The 17,377-nt window shown below is 40.2% G+C and overlaps 1 protein-coding gene across 5 annotated transcripts in view; it reads left to right on the forward strand.

Annotated features, from left to right (window-relative positions):
* The window catches only part of RAF1 (Raf-1 proto-oncogene, serine/threonine kinase), a 74,303-nt gene that overhangs the window by 37,709 nt on the left and 19,217 nt on the right, over nt 1-17,377 (forward strand). For all 5 annotated transcript variants that reach the window (XM_060161136.1, XM_060161132.1, XM_060161135.1 and 2 more), the window contains exons 2-5: nt 6,079-6,311; nt 13,748-13,860; nt 16,609-16,711; nt 17,004-17,161. In XM_060161136.1, the coding sequence (XP_060017119.1) occupies nt 6,105-6,311; nt 13,748-13,860; nt 16,609-16,711; nt 17,004-17,161 (581 nt within the window). In that variant the 5' untranslated portion in view covers nt 6,079-6,104. The remainder of the gene's footprint in view (nt 1-6,078; nt 6,312-13,747; nt 13,861-16,608; nt 16,712-17,003; nt 17,162-17,377) is intronic.

The raw sequence follows: 17,377 nt of genomic DNA on the forward strand, positions 1-17,377 counted from the left end.
AGGAGAGGAGGGCTGAATGCAGAAGGAAGCAGCTTGAAAACCAGTTGAGCCTAGCCTATTCTAGAGTGTTTTAGAATATCCTATTCTAGAATAGGCTAGAAGAATTCATGTTAAGTAAATTGTAGACTTCCTAAATTTATAGAATTTCGCTATCATAATAAGTGAAATTATGAATATGCTGTGTCCTTTCTGGTAAAAGGTAAATGTGTAGTCTGTTGAATATAAATTCTCAGGCTGTCTCACCATATATAACTATAAACATGTAAGTGTTTAAGATCAGCGAACTTTTGTCATAATAAAGCTACTGTTTTGTATATGTGAAGAGAGTTATTTTAAAAAGATTAATTTTTAATCATTGGACAGAAATGAGCTTTTAAAATTAGATTCCATATAACTTTTTGTTACCAAAGTTATCTTTTTTTAAAAATTGCTCTGGACATGAACAATTTCCTCTTTTTATTTATTTATTTGTTTATTTATTTATTTATTTATTTTTGGCTGTGTTGGGTCTTCGTTCCTGCGTGTGGGCTTTCTCTAGTTGAGGCGAGCGGGGGCTACTCTTCGTTGTGGTGCATGTGCTTCTCATTGTGGTGGCTTCTCTTGTTGTGGAACACAGGCTCTAGGTGCGTGGGCTTCAGTAGTTGCGGCTCATGGGATCTAGAGCACAGGCCCAGTAGTTGTGGCACACGGGCCCAGTTGGTCCGTGGCATGTGGGATCTTCCTGGAGCAGGGATCAAACCTGTGACACCTGCATTGGTAGGCGGATTCTTAACCACTGTGCTACCAGGGAAGTCCTGCTGTATGGTTTTTAGAAGATGCTTCTTTCTTGTTTTTAGATGTGTACCCTTTCTTGTTAATTGATAACAGAGTACCTTGCCTTAGAGCTTCCTATGATAAACAGGTCAGTCCTGGGGCAACTGGTAGGGGCCTTGGCCTTTCTGGGCTTGTCTGCTTATGTAGGCATACCTTACAAATAGGATCCATCATTTTCTACGAGTGAAATGAAAAAGGTTGGGAGGCACTGCCTTAGTGTGCTTCTCAGCCTGTAAGTGGTCTTGATATAGACATGGAAAATTAAAAATTATGAATGATAATCAAAAACTTGAGAATTAAGCTGGATTTGCATTTATTTTATCAGTTTTTATGAACAGTTATTGTAGTATGTTCTCTACTACACACCAGCACTGTTATTTTCCAAGTGCCTACAAAACTTAGAATTTGTCATAAAATAACTATGATCTTTGACTTAGTCTACAGTTAAGTCTTGTAAGTGGGTTCTTTAACCAATAGATTGTAATACAGTCTTCCCTCACAATTAAATACAGAATGCAATTTATTGCAGTTTGTCTTTTGCTGAATAATAGGTATTTTTTAAAGGCGTACTACCAACTGGAGATTTAAATCACATTTACTAGTTCTTGACAGGTCTTTTCTATTAAAAAAATTATATTTTTTGCAGCATTATTCTGGCTCCTAGCTGAATTCATTTAATAAATATTTGAGTGCTTGTGTTCCAGGTACTGTATTAAGGGCTAAGAATACAGTAGTGAACAAGATTGGCAGGAGGTACTGGCAAGCTTGGCATGGAGCAGAAAGGGGGTGGGAGGTACTGACCAAAATCTGTAGACAGTTAACATTAGTGGTAAGCGGCATGAAGAAAATAAAGGTTATTTGATGGCGGTAGGGGAGTGCGGTCTTCTGACTAGGGTGGAGAGAGAAGGTGTCTCTAAAGGGATCTTTTAAGTGAAGACCTTAATGATGTGAAAAAGCCAACTTGCTTGTTTTTGGAGGTTTTCGCCTTCTAGATGAAGGGAACAGGAAGTTCAGAAGTGCTGAGGTGTGAAGCTTGGCATGTTCAGAAAGAAGTTTAGCTTTTAGAGTTAGGAGTGTGTTGGGGCTTGGGTAGAGGTGCCAGAAATGGGAGGCAGTGCGTCATGGCCCTGCCACTTGAAGGCTGTAGGATTTTGTCCTGCCCCTCCCCCTTGCATAAATAAAATAGGCTTATAGATGTTTGTAGTAAATAGTAAAATAAAAAAGCAAAAAGTAAATAGATATATAAAAAGTTAAAATTCCTTAATCATCTTGCTGAAATACTGGTACTTTGTTTATTATTCTATATTTTCTCACTTCTTTATTTATTTTTTAAATTAAAAAAATAGGTTTGTGTTACTTTTTTAAAAAATATATTTATTTTACTTATTTTTTAATTTTTGGCTGCGTTGGGTCTTCATTGCTGCGCACAGGCTTTTCTCTAGTTGCAGCGAGCGTGGGCTGCTCTTCGTTGCGGTGCATGGGCTTCTCATTGCGGTGGCTTTGCTTGTTGTGGAGCACAGGCTCTAGGCGTGTAGGCTTCAGTAGTTGTGGCACACGGGCTCAGTAGTTGCGGTGCACGGGCTTAGTTGCTCCGCGGCATGTGGGATCTTCCCGGACCAGGGCTCAAACCCATGTCCCGCGCATTGGCAGGCGGATTCCTAACCACTGCGCCACCAGGGAAGCCCCTCTCACTTCTTTATGATTCTAGATTTCCCTCCCTCTTTCTAGATTAGTATGAAAGAGGTTCAAACTACATTTGTCATTTTTTGTTTTGTCTTGGGTAGCTTTTTCCACCTTTGCACATACAGATCTACTTTACTTATCACGTGGGAATTAGCATGATTTGTTTAATTCCCTATTGTTAAGTATTTGGTGTTCTCCCCAATTTTTTAAGGATATGAACAATGCTCTAATGAAGATGCTTATACATATATCTTTATACACTTGCCTTATACTTCTGTAGGATACATTCCTAGAGTGATATTGAATTACCAGATCAGTCTTTAAGAACATTTCAAAACTTTAATAGTTTCTTACCATATTCTCCTCCGAAAAAGTTGAGCCAAGACTGTGAGAGCAATGCCAGGTAGTGATCTTAAGTCTCTAAACTTTTCTAGTTTTCCCAGCTGTCAGCTAAGAATAGTTAATATATATTGTCCCCTTTTGCTTCAGGCATGTGATGTGAGAAAGAGCATAGTACATAGTGGGTATTCAGACAGAAACTTCTGGTTAAGAACAAGACGTTTGGATTAACTCTAGGCCATTTTAACTCTGACTAAATGATTTCAAGTGTCACTGTTATATATGAGAAGGTTAAGGGCTTTGGAGTCAGATAGAGCTGCTCAATTCTGAATCCCTCCTCTGCCCGCTAAAGCTCAACTATAAAAATGGGGATGTAATTCCTACCTAGAGTATCCTCTAAGGATCAGGTTGGGTAATATGAGTGGGATGTATGCAGTATATACTGTTTCATAATAGTAGGCACCTAGTAAAAGGTAACTATTGCTAATAATGCTAATAATAAGATAAAACAAGTTTCTGAAGGAGTAAGGCTTGAGAAGGATGGGATTCCCTGTCAACCTCACTGTTTTCTACAGGAGGAAATAAATATCTCTCACTTATGCATGGTTGCTGATTCCCAGTCAGCGTCAGGGCATTGCACGTCCTTACTGCAGAGTATCTGACTTATTGTCATTGTGTGACTGTCTATGGACTTTCATTGCAGTTTTCTTGTTGCCCAATTAAAACATTTGATTATTTTTTGTTAGGTAACTGTCTCTCCTTGCTTCGGTTTATAAGGTTTGTTTCTGCACTAAAACTGAACTCCGAATGTTATGTTGGAAAGTTCGTGTACTTTAAATATAAACAGATACAGAATCTGGTTATTTTACCTATCACCTGGGTGTTCTTGGGCAAGTAGCATGGTTTTTCTGTGCCTTATTTGTTTAAAAAATAAAGGGTGGTTGGAGGAAGGGATTTAAAATCTTTGGGGGTCCTTACACAGATTAAATGAGATTATATATTAAGTGTCTAACACACATCCTAGAATACTAGTTTCTTTTCCTTCTTCAAAGGCAGAAAGTTATGGCTTACACTTTTTTTTTATTTCTCATAGTACTAATTGTTATTCATACTCAAGTATAGTTGCTCATACTTAATATACAGTAACAAAAGGAGAGAAGTGGAATTGAAAAAGTATTGGGTTGACCAAAAAGTGCTTTCGGTTTTTAAGTAAAAGTAAAAGACATATTTTTCATTTTCACCAAGAACTTTAGTGAACGGCATATTCACCCTTTTGTTCAGCTACCGTCTGCCAATTTTTCAGGCAACTTCATAATTTCATCTTCCCAAAACTCTTTGTATTTTTGAGCAAAGAACTGTTCCAGGTGCCTTTTACAGTCTTTCAGGGAATTGAAATTTTTTCCATTAAGAGAATAATAAATAATAAATAAATAAATAAAAATAATAAATGGAAATCTGAAGGTGCAATGTCTGGTGAATACAGCGGATGAATCAGAACTTCCCAGCCAAGATGTAACAGTTTTTGCCTGGTCATCAAAGAAACATGCAGTCTTGCGTTATCCTGATGGAAGATTATGCGTTTTCTGTTGACTAATTCTGGACGCTTTTTGTCGAGTGCTGGTTTCAGTTGGTCTAATTGGGAGCAGTACTTGTTGGAATTAATCGTTTGGTTTTCCAGAAGGAGCTCATAATAGAGAACTCCCTTCCAATCCCACCATATACACAACATCACCTTCTTTGGATGAAGACCAGCCTTTGGTGTGGTTGGTGGTGGTTCATTTCGCTTGCCCCACAATCTCTTCCATTCTGCGTTATTGTACAGTATCCACTTTTCATTGCCTGTCACAATTTGTTTTAAAAACGGAACGTTTGGACTTCCCCTGGTGGCGCAGTGGTTGGGAGTCCACCTGCTGATGCAGGGGACACGAGTTCGTGCCCCGGTCCGAGAGGATCCCACGTGCCGCGGAGCAGCTGGGGCCGTGAGCCATGGCCAATGAGCCTGCGTGTCTGGAGCCTGTGCTCTGCAGTGGGAGAGGCCACGGCGGCCCGCGTACCGCAAAAAACAAAAACAACAACAACAACAAAAATGGAACGTTTTCATTACGTTTAAGTAGAGAATTGCATGCGGAAATATGGTCAAGAAGGTTTTGTTCGCTCAACTTGTGTGGAACCCAAACATCAAATCGATGAACATAACCAAGCTGGTGCAAATGATTTTCAGTGCTTGATTTGGATATTTTGAGTATGTCAGCCATTTCCCATGTGGTATAACGTTGATCTCAATTACTGTCTCGATTTGATCACTGTCAACTTCAACTGGTCTGCCCGACTGTGGAGCATCGTCCAGTGAGAAATCTCCAGCACGAAACTTCACAAATCGCTTTTGACACGTCTGATCAGTCACAGCACCTTCTCCATATACTGCACAAATCTTTTTTTGGCATTTCAGTTGCATTTTTACCTTTTTTGAAATAATAAAGCATAATGTGCCAAAAATGTTGCTCTTTTCCTTCCATCTTCAATATTAAAATGGCTACACAAAAATTCACCAATTTTGATGTCTTGTTGTATTTTTTTATTTTTATTTATTTATTTTTTGCGATACGCGGGCCTCTCACTGTTGTGGCCTCTCCCATTGCTGAGCACAGGCTTCGGACGCGCAGGCTCAGCGGCCATGGCTCACGGGCCCAGCCGCTCCACGGCATGTGGGATCTTCCCAGACCGGGGCACGAACCCGTGTCCCCTGCATCGGTAGGCGGACTCTCAACCACTGCGCCACCAGGGAAGCCCCTGATGTCTTGTTTTAAATGCACGCTGATATGACAGCTGTCACATACAATCTAACAAAATTGTTTCAAATGAAGTTAAAGACAACTAAGTGCTACTAGAGCCATCTTATGGAAAAAACCGAACGAACCTTTTGGCCCACCCAATATTAGAATAAGAAGTCAAGAGACCTGGGCTTATAGTTCCAGGTTGGCTTTTAACGGGTGGTATAACCCTTGATGAGTCTTTAGATCTGTAATCCCCATTTTGTTAATTTTTGAGTTGTCTATGAAATATTCTATGGAAATATACTAAAATAGAAGTTTTCTGAGTAATTTATTTAAGCAGAAGATGTCACCTACAAGAAAGCCCACATACTACTGTTTTCACAATTACTCTGTATATTGTATTGTTGAGTTAATTACTTTTGTTCAGGAATTCTAATTATTTGTCTATTTATTTATTTATTTTTACCAGGTTTAAGTATTGTGTAAGCTGCATCAATGGAGCACATACAGGGGGCCTGGAAGACGATCAGCAATGGTTTTGGATTCAAAGACGCTGTGTTTGATGGCCCCAGCTGCATCTCCCCTACAATAGTTCAGCAGTTTGGCTATCAGCGTCGGGCATCAGATGATGGCAAACTTACGGACCCTTCTAAGACAAGCAACACTATCCGTGTTTTTTTGCCAAACAAGCAAAGAACAGTGGTACGTGAACATTCCTCTCAGAAAATATAGTTGTCCATCACCCTATAGAAAACGTTATGGATCATGTTGCCCATCTTATAGGCAGGCAAAATCTTCACTGTCACGTTGAGTCTTTATTTTAAAATTTTATTTTAGTGTTTTGTAGTTGTACCTGTTTTTTTGTTTTTAATTGAGGTATAGTTGATTTATGATATTGTGTTAGTTTCAGATGTAAAGTGATTCCGATATATGTGTATGTGTATATATATATATATATAAAATTTCAGATTTTTTCCATTATAAGTTATTACAAGATACTGAACAGTTCTTTGTGTTATACAGTAAATCCTTGTTGCTTATCTATTTTATGTATAGTAGTTTGTGTCTTTTAATCCCGTGCTCCTAATTTATCCCACCTTTCCCCTTTGGTAACAGTAAGTTTGTTTTCTATATCTGTGAGTCTATTTTGATTTTGTGTATAGATTCATCTGTATTCTAGATTCCACATTTAAGTGATAATCATATAATATTTGTTTTTTTCTGTCTGACTTCACTTGGTATGGTATTCTTTTTTTTTTTTTTTTTAAGTATTTATTTATTTGGCTGTGCTGGATCTTAGTTGCGGCACACGGGATCTTTAGTCGCGACATGCGGGGTCTAGTTCCCTGACCAGGAATTGAACCCGGGCCCCTTGCATTGGGAGCTTGGTGTCTTAACCACGGGACCACCAGGGAAATCCCAGTATGGTATTCTTCAGTGGCAATATTTCATTTCTTTTTTATGGCTGAGTAATATTCCATTGGTGGGCACTGGAGTTGTTTCCATGTCTTGCCTATTGTAAATAGTGCTGCTGTCAACTGGGGTGCATGTATCTTTTCGAATTAGAGTTTTCATCTTTTCTGGATAGATGCCCAGGAGTGGGATTGCTGGATCATATGGTAACTCTAGTTTTAGTTTTGTTTTTGTTTTTAATAAATTTATTTATTATTTTTGGCCACGTTGGGTCTTTGTTGCTGCATGCAGGCTTTGTTTTTCTAGTTGTGGTGAGTGAGGGCTACTCTTCATTTGCAGTGTGTGGTCTTGTCATTGCAGTGGCTTCTATTGTTGTGGAGCATGGGCTCTAGGGCACGCGAGCTTCAGTAGTTGTGGCGTGCGGGCTCAGTAGTTCTGGCTCAAGGGCTCTAGAGCTTAGTAGTTGTGGTGTATGGGCTTAGTTGCTCCGCAGCATGTGGGATCTTCCTGGACCAGGGCTCAAACCCATGTACTCTGCATTGGCAGGTGGATTCTTTAACCACTGCACCACCAGGGAAGTCCCTAGTTTTAGTTTTTTAAGGAACCTCCATACTCTTTTCCATAGTGTGTGCACTAATTTACATTCCCACCAGCAGTGTGATAGGATTCCACTTAGGGTCTTTGTTAATTGGCTTTCCAGTCGCAGATTTTATTGCTTTGTGTTCTTTTCACACCCCTTGCTTTATCCCAGCTCTTGGCCTTCATTCTGTTGTTAGTCTTGCCTGAAATGTCTTCTTTACTGACATTTCCTCTAAACAGATAGTACACTCTTATTTATTTATTATTATTATTTTTTTGTGGTACGCAGGCCTCTCACTGTTGTGGCCTCTCGCGTTGCGGAGCACAGGCTCCGGAGGCGCAGGCTCAGCGGCCATGGCTCATGGGCCCACCCGCTCCGCGGCATGTGGGATGTTCCCGGACCGGGGCATGAACCCGTGTCCCCTGCATCAGCAGGTGGACTCTCAACCAGTGCGCCACCAGGGAAGCCCTTTTTATTTTTATTGGAGTACAGTTGATTTACAATGTTATGTTTGTTTCAGGCGTACAGCAAAGTGAATCAATTGTACGTATACATAGATCCACTCTTTTTTAGATTCTTTTCCCAGATAGGCCATTACTGAGTATTGAGTAGAGTTCCCTGTGCTATACAGTAGTTCCTTATTAGCTACCAATTTTATATATAGTAGTGTGTATATTATATATAGTAGTGTGTATATTTCAATCCCAATCTCCCAATTTATTCCTCCCCACCTTACCCCGGTAACCATAAGTTTGTTTTCTACATCTGTAACTCTATTTCTGGTTTGTAGGTAAGTACATTTGTACCCTTTTTATTTTTTTTTTTGCGGTATGCGGGCCTCTCACTGTTGTGGCCTCTCCTGTTGTGGAGCACAGGCTCCCAACGTGCAGGCTCAGCGGCCATGGCTTACGGGCCCAGCCGCTCTGCGGCATGTGGGATCTTCCCAGACTGGGGCACAAACCCGTGTCTCCTGCATCAGCAGGTGGACTCTCAACCACTGCGCCACCAGGGAAGCCCTGTACCCTTTTTTTAGATTTCACATATAAGCAATATCATATGATATTTATCTTTCTCTGTCTGACTTCACTCAGTGTGATAATCTCTAGGTCCATCAATGTTGCGGCAAATGGCATTATTTCGTTCTTTGTTATGGCTGAGTAATATTCCATTGTATATATGTACCACATCTTGTTTATCCATTCCTCTGCTGTTGGACATTTAGGTTGCTTTTATGTCCTGACTATTGCAAGTAGTTCTGCAATGAACATTGGGGTGCATGTATCTTTTTGAATTATGGTTTTCTCCAGATATATGCCCAGGAGTGGGATTGCTGGATCATAGGGTAGCTCTATTTCTAGTTTTTAAAGTAATCTCCATAGTGGCTGTACTAATTTATACTCCCCCTAACAGTGTAGGAGGGTTCCCTTTTCTCCACGCCCTCTCCAGCATTTATTGTTTGTAGATTTTTTGATGATGGCCATTCTCACTAGTGTGAGGTGAAAATAGTACATTCTTATGGGGATGTATTTCAAAGGGTTCTTTGAAAAATTCCCTTAGACATTTCTGGTGATTAAAAAATTGTTTTGTTCTGAATATTAAAGCAAACTGTTCATTTAAAAATTTTTCGGTATTACAGGTATATTGAAGGAAATAAAATTACCTAGAAAAAATTATTTTGGTAAATTTCCTAGGACTTGTGGCAAAGCTGGAGGTAGCTTAAAAATCACAGCTCTTTTCCAAGGGCACTGAACTAGCCAGTTATTCCTGCATAGTTTCTGACACAAAATCTCAACTTTTCTAAGAAATTACTGCTCAAAAAATTTCTTACTATCCTGGGAGGGGGAAAAAAAAACACCTGGTTGAAACTGAAAAGTGAAGTTGTGCTGATTTTGCTTGGCCTGGGACATTTGCGAAAACCTTCCTTCAAAATGTCCACACCTCCTCCTTTCCCACCCTCTGTTTTTTGTGTAAAAGCAGTGCATTTTGTTTATTCTGTGTACCTAGGCGAGGCAAGGTTCCAAGGTTGGCAAGTACAGTCCAGAGTTTTCTCAGCTTGTTTCTAACAGTTCAACTCTCTCCACTTTACTAAAACTTCCTTTATACTTTTGTGACCCTAAAGAGCCTTCCAGTTATAGTGTTGTACATTTAGGTACATTTTGAACTGAAGGCAAAGCTAGCTCAAAGGCATTTTAAAGTGTGAGTAAATTTATTTTTGTTCCCTTTCCTACAAATGAAAGTTTAATGGCTGGCAAAATAGTAATAATAATCCCCTAATCTTTCAACAGTAGTCTTTCATTTGCAAAGTGATTTTTACCCATTATTTCTCAATAATTTTCTTTCTTACCTTAAGTGGAGAGCCCAGGTGGGAAGTCTGAATGTGATGGGAAGCTGAAGATCATCTGGTGCTGCTTCTGGGCATTACTGCCACTATCTTCTCCAGCCCCATCTACCAGTTTGCCTGGAAGAGTAGGAAACTTAGTTTGGCGTAATAATTAAGTGTATGGGCCTTTAAGACAACAAGGCCCAAATTTAAATCCCTGTATTGCCTTTTATAAGCTGTATCATCTAAAACAAATTACATAATATTTTTAGCCTCTGTTTCCTGACCTTTATGAAATGAGGCTCATGCTGACTACATGTTCATAAGTAAAATGGCAGTTATGATTATTTCTGAGTGTTTTCTATATCTGTGTATCCTTTTTTTTTTAATTTTTAAATTTTTATTTTTGGCTGTGTTGGTTCTTCGTTGCTGTGCATAGGCTTTCTCTAGTTGTGGCGAGTGGGGGCTTCTCGTTGCACAGCACGGGCTCTAGGCACGTGGGTTTCGGTAGTTGCAGCACACGGGCTCAGTAGTTGCGGCACATGGGTTCTAGAGCATGCGGGCTTCAGTAGTTATGGCATGTGGGCTCAGTAGTTGTGGCTCGCGGGCTCTAGAGCGCAGGCTCAGTAGTTGTGGCACACGGGCTTAGTTGCTCCACGCATGTGAGATCTTCCTGGACCAGGGCTCGAACCCGTGTCCCCAGCATTGGCAGGTGGATTCTTAAACACTGCCTCACCAGGGAAGTCTGGCATTTGTGTGTACTTGACAGCCTTCATTTGAGCACAGCTGGTGGTTGGGGATGACTGATTTGGAAGCTTGACTTCTCTGACAGCTTTTGAGAAGGTTCTGTCAGAGAAAGTTAGTTTCTTCTGTTTCTTTGACCAGAGATGGACTGTGTGTCTCTGGAAGAACCACCTTCTTTCACTAGGCACCCAGCTTCAGGGGAGCATTGAAGGAGGAAGGAGTCATTTGCTGGCCAGCATGGCCAGTCAGCTGTTTCTAATCATCCCCAGGTTGCTTCACTACTGGAGCCCAGAATGACTATCCTAATCACTTAGTGGGCTCCAGAGATTAGTCAGATTTAGCTGATTACAACCTGTGTCCACGGGGAGTTGTAGAGAGACGAGTGATAGAGAGGATCTACGTCTGATTTAAATAATTTTAGAATAATTAGTAGTTGCTTGTTTTTGAATTTTTCTTGTCATTTGTTTTGTAAACATGTCTCTTTGACTAACTGGTGCTGTTAATTATTATTGGATGAGTGATTGGATCATAGCTGAGGCCCATTAATTACCACTGGAATCATCCGAGAAGCAGTTTAAAATATAGATTCCTGAGCTTCATTCAAGATGACTGAATCAGATGGATGTGTTAGAGGGGGCAGGCCAGGAAAATATTTTCACAGGCTCCTCAGAGGATTGTAATATCAGCCACATTTGGGAACCCCACTGGATTAGAAGATATTTAAAGAACTGTTTAGCTCTTGGAGCTGTGACTTTTAATGAAGATTAAATAGCACAGATATCACTTTACGGTTTTCAAAGTACTACTGCACAGTATTTGATACAGGTCATGATTCTATTAATGTGTGTGTTGATTTACTTTTCATTGTCCTTATTTTTGGTGTATTCATAGTTCAGATCATTCTCTCTCCCTTTACTTTGTTGTTTTGTGTCTGGAAGCTGGAAGTTAGTGGAATATTTCTAAGGGTATCACTGCTTCAAGAAACCTTTAAAATAAACTTGTGAAACACTGTAAATGCATATTTAAAAATATTTTAAACCTTTAAAATAAGTACACACATCACTCACCTCCGTCTGAGAAGGGGCTGGGTTGGCCACTGTCGGCTGTCACACTTTCACCCAGTGGAAAGACTCTACTTTGGGCAGTTTGCAAGCACTGCTAATCTACATTCTGCTCTCTCTACAGCCCATACTGTCTAGTTGCCTTACTTTTGATTAACTTTATTGGCTTTAAAAACAAAATGTATAGGGCTTTTATTGAAATGCTTAAGAGCTTCGGTGAAATTTTTATATAGTTGCCATTATTAGCACCCTGGCACTCACACTTTATGTTAGGCTTTTTTTTTTTAAGATTTATTTATTTATTTAGTTTATTTTTGGATGCATCGGGTCTTAGTTGTGGCATGTGGGATCTTCACTGAGGCATGCAGGATCTTTTTATGTTTTTTATTTTTTAATTATTTGTGGCTGCGTTGGGTCTTTGTTGCCGCATGCGGGCTTTCTCTAGTTGTGGCGAGCGGGGGCTACCCTTCGTCGCAGTGTGTGGGCTTCTCGTTACGGTGGCTTCTCTTGTTGTGGAGCACGGGCTCTAGGCACTCCGGCTCAGTAGTTGTGCCTCGTGGGCTTAGTTGCTCTGCGGCATGTGGGATCTTCCTGGACCAGGGATCGATCCTGTGTCCCCTGCATTGGCACGTGGATTCTTAACCACTGCACCACCAGGGAAGTCCTAAGGCATGCAGGATCTTCCGTTGCAGTGTGTGGGCTCTTCGTTGCGGCACGCAGGCTTGTCTCTCTAGTTGTGGGGTGCAGTGTTTTCTGTTCTCTAGTTGTGGCGCACAGGCTCCAGGACGCGTGGCTTCCAGAGCCCGTGGGCTCTGTAGTTTGCAGCACGCAGGCTCTCTAGTTGAGGTGCATGAGCTCAGTAGTTGCGGCGCGCGGGCTTAGTTGCCCCGCGGCATGTGGGATCCTAGTTACCTGACCGGGGATCAAACCCGCGTCCCCTGCATTGGAAGGCGGATTCTTTTCCACTGGACCACCAGGGAAGTCCCTCTGTTAGGCTTCTGAGTGCCTGCTGAGTTTTTGAGGATTGGGTACAGGGGGATGTGAAGGGGCGTATACTGCTAAGGCTGTCTGGAATGGGTGTGCAGATTTATTTAAACTAGCAGTGATGTTTGTCCTGACAGCAGGGCAGAGGCTTTATTTCCTCCACTTCCTGCTTGCCCTCCCTAGTGTGAAGTGCATGTGAGATGGAATTTTTGTTAGGAATATCAACCATTTTGTTTAAAATAGGTTGAAATACAAAGTTTTGATCAGAAGAACTCATATTTATTTATAGATTGGGTTGGCTTATTTTCCTTTCTGGTGGATATTTATGCTTGCATGAACATTTCATTGAGTCAAACAAATTAGAGATGTAGAAAGGGAAAGTTGATCATTTCTCTCTCCCAACCACTTTCTCTTAGGGGTAACAGCTGAGTATCTTTTCACACTCATATAACATATATAAACATATATAGGTTCCCCACCCTTTAAATAATCTTACTCTTTGTATTATTCTGAAAAATATTTTCCCCCGGTTAATATGAACACCCTCTGACGAGTCATTATAAGTAATATATTAGCAGCACCGTGTGACACATACAGATGTTCTGTACTTTATTCAAGCACTTACCTATTGCTGGACATTCTGGGTGCTTCCTCTGTGTGTGTGTTTGCCATTATTGTTGACCCTTGAACAACTAAGGGGGTTACGGGCGCCATCCCCGTGTGCACTTGAAAATCCGAGTATAACTTACAGTCATCCCTTGGTATATGTGCTCTGTGTCTGCTGTTCCATATCCTCGGATTCAACAAACCACAAATCATGTAGTACTGTAGTATTTCCTATTGAAAAAAATCCACGTGTAAGTGGACCTGTGCAGTTGAGAGCCATGTTGTTGAAGGATCAACTGTACAAGCAATGCTGTCATAAAATCTTCTACATATACCCTTACAGACTGGTGGATTTATTTCTGTATTCACCTTTCCAAGGGATGTGCTTGTGCAGCCTGTGTTGGTCCTAAAGGTGATCCTTTGTTTGTAGGTCAATGTGCGGAATGGAATGAGCTTGCATGACTGCCTTATGAAAGCTCTCAAGGTGAGGGGCCTGCAACCAGAGTGCTGTGCAGTTTTCAGACTTCTCCACGAACACAAGGGGTAAGAACTCAAAAGTCAGCCAGCTCTTCCTTCATACTAGTAAGGATTTCCTAGCTTCAAATAATAAGTGTTTCCATAAAAAAAAATTGTACTCGCTTCCTATAGAATAGTGAATATTTGAATACCCTTGTTTATAAAGAGACAATTCAGAAAAATAAGATACCAAGAACTTGAAAATTTTGCTTGAACATTGCATTGGAATATAAAATACATGTTAGTTGCTGGGTAGTGTTTCCATAGAAGGAAACAGTAATGTCAGATGGTATGTTTCTCGAGAGCAAGAATTTTGTGTTTGCTATAATGCAGTTAACAGAGTGGGTACTCAGAAAGTGTTTCATTATTATTTATAGTTAAAGAATACTGTCTTTAAGAGATTAACTTTTATAATTCACTCATTTTTATTCAGTTAATATTTACTGAATCCCAGCAGTTTGACAGATACAGGGCTAAAAGATGCAGGGGAATTTCTGCTTCAAGGAGGATCAGTGTAGTTCATCCTATTCCTAATGGTGGGAGCAAGATAGAGGCATCGCCTCAAAGTCTAGGAGTAATACCCCGTAGCATCAGAGCCATCTGTGACTGTTACCTGTTACTGTTTCCCCCCAAATCTGGGATAACAACCTTAATTTTACGTTCTTCTTGCAAAGTGCTAGTTCTGTTATTGATCTTTAGCTTACATCTTTTATATTTCAAGGGGCTCCCTAGTTTGAGAGACTAGCCTAGGTAATGAGTACTCAAAATGTTGCCAGAATTTGGCTCCCTGTTCACTGATGCCGAATAAAAATACGGAGACAGAGATTTGGAAGATAAGAAATAGAGAAGCTTTTTATTTTCTTTGCCAGGCAAAGGGAAGACACAGCAGGCTAGCGCCTCAAGAACTGTGTCCCCCTGTCCTGGGGAATTACAGGGGGTGTTACAGGTGGAACTAGCAGTCCAGGGTAAGTGATAAGGGTGAAAGTGGTGAAGGTCTTGTATTCTTCTTGCAGTATTTTAAAACAGTCACCGTTGGCATCAGGCAGTCTGGTAATTGGGTCCATTTATCTCTGGGTTATCAGCCAGGTGACCTACTTTATGAATGTAAACATCTACAAGGGGTGATTTGCTACAAGAGAATGCAGCCAGAATAAATGCCAGGTGCAGGGAACAATTTATATGGAATCAGAGAGTAATTAGCTTTGTTTAGCTTTGTGAAGGACAAGTCTAGCTACAAGTGTTTGTTAGTAGTAACAGCTAAAGAATAACCAAGATTGCTTAACTCTTTCAGTCCTGTTTATGCTGTTTTCCCAGCCTGTTCATTGTTTATTTTCCTTGTTTATCAGAAAAGTTTCATTTCTATTTTTGCTGCAACAAAAAGGGTGAGCATAAATTCATCTGTTTATGTTATTCCTCTCAGCTTAGGGGCTTTTTGCTGAAGTGCAAAATCTTTGAAGCAGATGCCAGTTTTATGTGGGTACAGTCCCAGGTTGGTCCCCAAGCCAGTGCCTGGCGCTCCCTAAAGACTAGAGAGACTCTGAGACAGTGAGGGGCTTGAGCCACTCTTGTCCACGCTGTATTTGTTTGAAGCTACCCTAGGTTCTCTTTTGGATGGATGGCACCTCAAGACTGATCAGGAAACAGGACTGACCCTCTCCCTCTTCATTAGGGCAAAACAGGACTTTGGAGTAATGTTGTGTTTCCCAGAGCTTGTATAGGGAAGTATATTAAGGGATGGATTATTTCCTGCCATATAATGAGAAAGATGGCTCTAATAGGCTTCTCGAAGGTGAAGGGAGAGGTTAGAATGGTGCTGTATATGTGGTGTTCTCTCCCTACCTGAGAATATTCTTCCTTCAGGAAATGAGCCAGATAAACTAGATAAGACATGAGGAAGGAACTGGGAATTAATTTTTACTTAAATGTACCTATTTTTCTGTCTTGTTTAGGCACAGTAAGAGTGGTTTCAGAGTAAATTTTAAGACAGTTGAGTCTTTCATCAATTTATATGTATAGACTCTGCAGACAGTTCTACAGATTTGAGCCCAATCTTCATAGAAAAGTGCCTTTTATTTGTGATTCCTTTCTATTTATGTATTTTCTAGATTGAAGTAGGCTAGTGATTAAATTTTGCTACTGTAGCAATATTTATAACCCATTTTGTAGGATTTTAGGATTTTTATAGGATTTTAATGTTATAAAGTCCAGTTTATTGCATATTTCCTTTATCATGAGATTGTTTTATTTCATTGTTTAAAAAAAACTGTATTCTAAGAGTACAAGCTTTGGAGTCTGACTGACCTGGATTCCAAATAGGCCCTTACACTCTGTGTGTGGCCTTGAGCAAGTTACCTTCTTAGAGCCCCATTTCTCTCATTTCTAAGATGGGGATAATAATGTCCACTTCATAGGTTTTTTGTTTTTGGTTTTTTCATATTTATTTGGGTGTACTGGGTCTTAGTTGTGGCAGGCGGGCTCCTTAGTTGCGGCATGCGAACTCTTAGTTGCAGCATGCATGTGGGATCTAGTTCCCTGAGCAGGGATCAAACCCAGGCCCCCTGCATTGGGAGCACGGAGTCTTATCCATTGCGCCACCAGGGAAGTCCTTATAGGTTTGTTGTATGAATTAAATGTCAGTGTTGTATGGGATTTAAGTTAAGTTTTATGTTTATGTAGCATGAGCTAAATGGTAGCTGTTGTTATTACTGGTATTCAACTCTTGCACCTAATTTAAGTATTTCCCTTTCATATTATGTTTTTTAAAATCCTCTTTAGTAAAAAAGCGCGTTTAGATTGGAATACTGATGCTGCCTCGTTGATTGGAGAGGAACTTCAAGTAGATTTCCTGGATCATGTTCCACTCACAACACACAACTTTGTAAGTTGCAGATCTCTTCTCTCTTTGTGGTATGCTGGGTGCTTTGGCTGGCACAATAGGAATTTCTCAGAGATAATAAGTATATATGTTGTTGGATTGTTTAAAGCTGTGCCATTGTTTACAGTAAAGCAATTTAGGTGTCATTAGATCACAGATGTACTTTAATTTCTGTGTATGAATTTTACAAATGTTGGAAGTATGATTCTCCATTCTAATAAAACCTCTTGGGGGTCAAGAAGGAAATTATTTTGTTTTTTATTCAGTATAATTTACACCTGTGTTCTTGTTCCAGGCTCGGAAGACCTTCCTGAAACTTGCCTTCTGTGACATCTGTCAGAAGTTCCTGCTAAATGGGTTTAGATGTCAGACTTGTGGCTACAAGTTTCACGAGCATTGTAGCACCAAAGTACCTACTATGTGTGTGGACTGGAGTAATATCAGACAACTCTTGTAAGGCATTGTTCATTTTTCAAAGAATATAAGGGGGCAGGGAGCTATAAACCCCTTTTGAGGATGCATACTGTATATTTGACTGACAAGTCTGGGTTTTAGACTTATTAAATGAATTATCATGATCTGGAAACGATCTACTTTAGAAACATGACAGTTCTGAAACTAGCAAGTTTTTTTGTTTTTTTTTTTTTAACTAGCAAGTTTTAAGGTGGT

Source organism: Lagenorhynchus albirostris, chromosome 10, assembly GCF_949774975.1.
Source record: "Lagenorhynchus albirostris chromosome 10, mLagAlb1.1, whole genome shotgun sequence".
NCBI lineage: Eukaryota > Metazoa > Chordata > Mammalia > Artiodactyla > Delphinidae > Lagenorhynchus > Lagenorhynchus albirostris.